Below are 6770 nucleotides of genomic sequence, written 5' to 3'. Positions count from 1 at the left end.
CATTGAAAACTCTCCTTATGCAGTAAGTTATCGGAACCATGCCATTTTTAATTTAAATAGATCATGAGTTTCTTAGTTCTTTGTATTAATATTTGTGTCTTTTTTCCAAAAGAAAGAAGTTAGGTATTAGCCATTTTGCTTTGCAGTTGGCTGAAGAGGTATACAGTGTGAAGTAGGTCATACAAATTCTTCATGTTGCTTTGTCAAATACTGATACCGGTTAGGATGCAATGTTTGCAGGTATATACAATATTGTCGAACTGAATGCCACCCACGATTATCAGAATCTGCATCTAACTTGCTGCAGAACAATTATGTCAAAATTAGACAGGTATTCGTGCAGTTCAAATCATATATTAAAGATGAGCACTGTTGCATCAAAAGAAATATTTGGTGTTGCACTATATTAAAGATGCAATGTTTCTTAAGTTCCCTTTACAATATTTAACTTCACCGAGTGGCTCTTGCATCAAAATTGACCTAATAATTCCTTCAGGACATGAGGCTGCAAGCAAATGAAACTGGTGAGGCTGCTGCAATACCAATTACTGTAAGGCAGCTGGAAGCGATTGTAAGGTTGAGTGAGGCTCTTGCAAAAATGAAACTGTAAGTGTTTGCGTGAAGCTTGATATCTTTTACATAATATATATTGTTTTCTCTTGACAATGATGCTCAGAACATCAAGTGGTGCCATGTAGCACTAAATTGGGCATCAGCACTCGGCTGTTCTTGATCAGTTTTTGAGTGGTTGCATTCTTGAAGTATAAACCATTTAGATCCAGTATGTTTTCAACTATCAATGACCATGAATCCAGATATATTGTCTTAAGATTTAAATGCTAGGATTCCTAGATAACCTTACCCACTTGATAACTAGTCACAGTATGTCTAATGTTAATACATTAAATTTGTCTGAACCTGCCCCTTGCCACCACTTATTTTACCTTTCTTGTTTGTTCCACTGCTCTATATCTCTGTAACTCAACTGTTGTTTCTCTCTAAACTACAATATCAGATCACATGTTGCCACTGAGGAGAATGTGCAGGAAGCTATAAGAATTTTTACTGTTTCCACCATGGATGCAGCACGGTCTGGAATAAATCAACAAGTGTATCTCACTGCTGAGATGGCAAATGAGATTAAGGTCTGTCAGTGACTATGACCACCTCGGTTGCTGTTGGATTAAGAGGCAGCTCTTCCACAAGGGATTGCACCATTTGTCTTTGCAAGGGAATATGGGTTGCATTTAAGAATCATCTTTCAGTTTTACTTCCAAAATAGCACTAGATTAATACAAGATGTGAAGACTAATAAATTTTGGTCTTTGTAAATTTATTTCTTTTGTTCTTTGTAAATTTATATTTTAGTTTAATTAGTTGTGATGTATTATTATTTCTTTTGTTTTTTGTAAATTTACGTCTTGCATTGTGATGTAACAACAATATTATTTATTTTAAATTTTTATTTATTTTGTTTTTTTATTTATTTTGTTTGTTAATTTATTATCAGAATTTTTTTAAAAAAACTAAGTGCTATAAATGCCCAAAAAAAAAAATTAAATCCGGTTATAACCCGGATTAAATCCGGTTATAATCCGGATCCGGATTAAATCCAGATATCCGGTTACAATCCGGATTGAATCCAGTTATCCGCCCGGATTAAATCCGGATTAATCCGGGCGGATAACCGCCTGGATTTTAGCATCCGGATCCGGATCCAGATCCGGTTATGGCCGGATATCCGGATCCGGATCCGGATGAACACCCCTAGTTCTATCCCTCCATGAGTCATTAACCAGTTGATTGCTAGCCCTAATTTCTAGAAGGATTAATTATACATCATCCCTAATTTCTTGCATACACACAGTAATATTGTGGAATATTATGAGTAATTTTGCATAAACATAGAAATATTGTTTGTGCTTTTTTTGTTTTTGCTCAAAGGTAAACACATGAAGGTAGAAGATTTCATATTGCTTAACCCTTTTGCTTTGTTTTTCTCTCTGGGAGTCTTTTCAAAGTGGATTGAGATGGAGTTTGTGGGATGTTGTGGGGTTACAAGCTATTTATTTTTACTGATTTCCACATCAATACTTGGTCATTGAGCTGCTTTTATATATTGTGTCTACTATCAATAGCTTGTGTTAGGCATTCCTTTCCATGGTTTGTGTTTTTCCTTGTTGAAATACGTTCTTACTCTTCAGTTTGGGTGGCTGCAGAGAGTATACTAGGAACTCAATGTAGCGGTTGTCTTCAGTTGGGTGGCTATATCAAATAGGCTTGAAGTTTTATTTGGTGTGATTAAATCACATGGAAGACTATGTTATTGATCTGTAACTCATATCTTGTAAATTTATATTTTGTAATAATGTAATATGTAGTAGATTGCATGCATTTTAGTTTTTTATTTTTATATATTTTATTATTTTGCACAATGTTAGGATTATGCTTTTTAACATTACCTCTTAGAAAAAAATTTCACATAGTATAGGCCTTTATAAATAAAAAAAAAATAATGATTTTCAACATGGATTATTCTTGAAAAATCTTTAATATGGTATAGGTTTTAATTAAAATAAAATTATTCTTTTAAATATAGACTTCTATAAAAAAAAAAGAAAAACAGACTTCTTAAAAAAAAAAACAAAAATCGGGTTCAACCCGGAATCCGGGTTTTAAAAAACCCGGGTTCAACCGGGTTTCGGCCCGGGTCTAACCCGGACCAACCCGGTCCGGGTTCCCGCCCGGGTTTGAAACTTGGGTCCCGATCCGAGTTTTCCAGGGTTCGCGGGTTGGAACCCGGATGAACACCCCTAGGCCATTGGTGTCTAAAGTGTAAGACTGTTCATCCGAGCCGGGTTTTTTCCCGGCCCGGTTCGAAACCCGGATAATCGGGTTCCGGTTATGGGTTTCGGCCCGGAATAACCCCGGGCCGGTACCTGCTTTCTTGAACCCGGGCCTATCCGGCCCGGATGCGGGTTTTTACACCCGGTACCCGTTTCAAACCCGGTACCCGGGTTTAGAAATAAAACCCATCGTTACGCCCCCCCGCCCCCTCGAATCACACTCTCAAGTCTCTCATCTACTCCGTCTCTGTCTCTGTCTCTCTCTCTCCTTTGTGAAGTCGATGCCCTACGCCTCCCTCCTCCCGATTCGTTTCTCTCATCTGCTCTTTCTCTCGCTCTGCTCTGCGTCTGTAATGCCCTAGCCCCTCCCGAAATCACTCTCTCATCTGCTCTATCTCTCTCTCTCTCTACTCTGCGTCTGCGAAACCCTAGCCCCTCTCGAAATCACTCTCTCATCTGCTCTATCTCCCCTCTCTGCCATCTGCGATGCCGAATGGTGGAAGTGCTTGAGCTTGGGATTCAAGAGATTAGAACGTATTTCCGTTTGGGTATTTTTCTTTCGTCCATCTGTTTTGTTCTCTCTTTGTTGATTTTGGATTTTTTTTTATGATAATGTTTGAATGTTTGAGGAGTATTTTTATGGGTTAGATCTGTTTGAATGTTTGAGTATCTGTTTATAATTTGTTTAGATCTGTTATATCCGAAAACACACACACACATATATATATATATATATATATATATATATATAAATATAATGAAGATTTGTTATGATTTGGAAGAAATGGCTTTTAGGATGTGGTATATTTGATTTTTCTAGATTATTTTTTAAAAATTAGTTGTGTTTCTGGGTGGAGTTTGGAAAAAAAATTAGATTTTTAGATAAATTTTGATAAGATCAGGAAAAAAAACAATAGAATAGCTAAATGTGGGATTTTTAGATTAATGATTTGGAACTTGTAAATGATTCTAATGTTGGATTGATGAGAGAAAGGAGAAAATTATTGAATCAACACAGAAAAATATTTTTTTTTCTCAAATAATTATAACTGGTGGATTGTTATGTAGTCCATTTCATGTATCATATATGATTAAATTTATAGAATAGAATAAATAATATTTGTACAGAAAGGAGTAATGCTAAAATTTTTGTGAATTTGTGAATTAGAAGAAGAGAATAAATATGACTTCTTATATAAGAACAAAATCTCATACTTCCAAGCTTATACATTGCAAGTTAGATGTGATGATTTACTTTTATACCATTTGAATTTTATAGAGTTTTCAAATCTAGAGTAAGAGAGAAAATCATGTAAATGATCATTTCTACGATATTGATTAAACATCATATTAATTTTTACAGAAAAATAATAAACATCATAATTAGGTGGTCCGTTTAATCTCTTTAAACAAAAACATCTATGATGTCTAAGAAAAGGACGTACATTCGTGTCGGCCCAAAACATCATCAACGTGTTAATTAAAAGTTACCATCAATATCATACTCCAAATTATGCCAATAACATGTCAAGTAGAACAACCAACTTCAATTAGTGAGTTAGATAGAGAGATGCATGCCCTTGAGCATGGTTAATTCATGAATGTATCCATATATGATGCCCTTGAACAACTTTTTTGACGAGTCCATTCAAAATTATTTTACCTTTTTTGTAAGTCATTGTCTCACAGAAAGTTATACAGGCATATAATATATAACATATTTGCACGTTTTGAGTAGCCCTGTATACTTAATTCTACATTATCTTATATTATTAGGCGTTGATATTTTTTTGTTGTTTAACTAAGAGAGTGTTAATGTTAGAACTCTTTTCCTTTAGTAGAGAAGTGCTATACAACATCTTGTTTTCATTATTGTTACACCATCATTTAATGTAGCACGAAATGATTGGATAACTATTTATCATTTATTACTTCGCATCCAATCATTCAATACCAAATAATATATGATTGGTTGTTTTCTGGATGATGTGGATATTGCTAGATTTGTTGTGGATGGCTGGAATAATGCAGCCATACCTCTTTGTTTATGCTGGACAGGGATGCTTGGGTGCTCTTTCAGGCGTGACCTTATCATTATTTGGATCCAGATATTCTAAGAAACCATCATAATCTTCGTGATCAACACCAGAACCAGATGAACAAATAACACAGTGGAATCATTTCAACATGAATTTAAGTTACATTTAGTTCAACATGAGTTATACAAGTTTATTGCTTATTGCTTGAATTCAATTAATATTATTTATTTAAATAATGTACTGTTTTTCTTTTGTTTTTTATTTGGCAGGATTTAATGTTGCTAGGAAAGGAGATTTCAAGCTTTCACTCAATACAGAAGAAGTTTATGTTATTGCATGTAATTTTGATATATAATTTTACAATCCACTTTTGATATGTAATTTTTATATTTTTTTAATTTTATATGTTGTAATTTTTTATTTTGTAATGTAATGTAATTTAATATGTAGTGAATTGCATTATTGCATGCATTTTACATGATAAATATTGAATTATTTTATGATGCATATAGCTAAAAAGGAAATAATTGTTTTAAATATAAAAATATGTTTGTGAACATTTTTTCTTAGAACAATTGTACTAGAATATAGGCTTTTAGATAATAAAAAAAAAAATGCTTTTCAGCATTTTTTTTTCAGTTAAAAAATATTAAATACTAAAGGCAAAAAAAAACATCCGGGTTGTAAAAATATTAACTTCTCTACAAGGTGTGAATATGGCTATGGATTTGGGAAAAATTGGGTTCTTTCGGGCTGGTATTTGCCCAAATTTTAATACAGGTATCCAGATTTTGTACCAACTCCTATTCTAATGCATGTATGGTTATATAATGCGGGTACAAATATTATCGTAACCGGATTTTATATATAAGAAAACATTTTCTTATAGATAAAATGACATTTTTTTAATTTTCAAAAGACGTTGTTTTGTGTTTGTTGTCATCCTCTTTAATATGGTCTTTTAACAAATCCAGGTATTCGATTACAACATGACTAATAGGATACTTGGATTTTTATAACCGGGTAAGGCCAGGTTTCTGTTCGTGTTGTCACTGGCAATTACCCGGGACCAAATTATAAACTCGGATGTAGATCTTAGTATAGCCTGATGCAGATCCAACCAGGTTTAACACTTAGGTGTGACAAAATTTAATATGAAAACAATATTTCTTTTTTTATGGACCCCATCCCACCCTATCATTCTCGATGTCATGCCCTCCCATCTTATTCCCTCCCTCTGTCCCTTCTTCTCCTACTCTCATTGACACTCTTTGACTACCTACCCTTCCTCACATGCTATATATAAATCTAACACATTTTTTCTATCTTAGTAATTTTGTCTATGTGAAAATAGAGAGGGATTTTGATCCCAGTCTTGACATCGGGTGAGAGCTTAGAAAGGGTAACTTCGATGCCATGTTCTCCCGAGTTAGCCTTCAGTCACTTTATGATGACAAAACCCAACTACCTTTCTATGGTGACCACTATCCACTCCCAACATTCTAATCATGAGGTGACTCTTTTGTCACCATGAACACATAATTTCCCTCCTACATCGGTGAAGATCTTTCAACTTTGAACCACGACCCCTCTAAATAATCCCCCTCAACTTCAAGGACTAGTACTCGATTGACAACAATCCCAATCTTCCCAAAACCCAACCCTTCTCTATGACGAGTTCAATACCGAGCCCTCTCACTCTTAACTAGGCCTGCAACCCGAACATTTCAATTGATTTTTTAATCAGACCCGGCCCAGCATCTGGATTCGGGTGATTCAATCCGATCAATTCGGATCGGGGTCAACCCTTTTTTTTTTTTAAGAAAGGAATATTAAGGAAAATAAACGATTAATTTACAAACTTTTGGTGTTATCTTTTCCGCCT

The 6770-nt window shown here is 34.5% G+C and overlaps 1 protein-coding gene across 1 annotated transcript; it reads left to right on the top strand.

Moving 5' to 3' along the window:
* On the top strand, positions 1-1234 carry LOC108981195 (DNA replication licensing factor MCM5-like). Its single transcript, XM_018952287.2, has 4 exons — positions 1-22; positions 241-331; positions 497-606; positions 1016-1234. The coding sequence occupies exons 1-4, from the start codon at positions 18-20 to the stop codon at positions 1155-1157; spliced, it is 348 nt and encodes a 115-aa protein (XP_018807832.1). The 5' UTR covers positions 1-17; the 3' UTR covers positions 1158-1234.
* Positions 1235-6770: the final 5536 nt, after the last annotated feature.

The sequence above is a fragment of the Juglans regia genome, chromosome 10 (assembly GCF_001411555.2).
Source record: "Juglans regia cultivar Chandler chromosome 10, Walnut 2.0, whole genome shotgun sequence".
NCBI lineage: Eukaryota > Viridiplantae > Streptophyta > Magnoliopsida > Fagales > Juglandaceae > Juglans > Juglans regia.
This window is presented reverse-complemented; position numbering and strand designations above follow the sequence as displayed.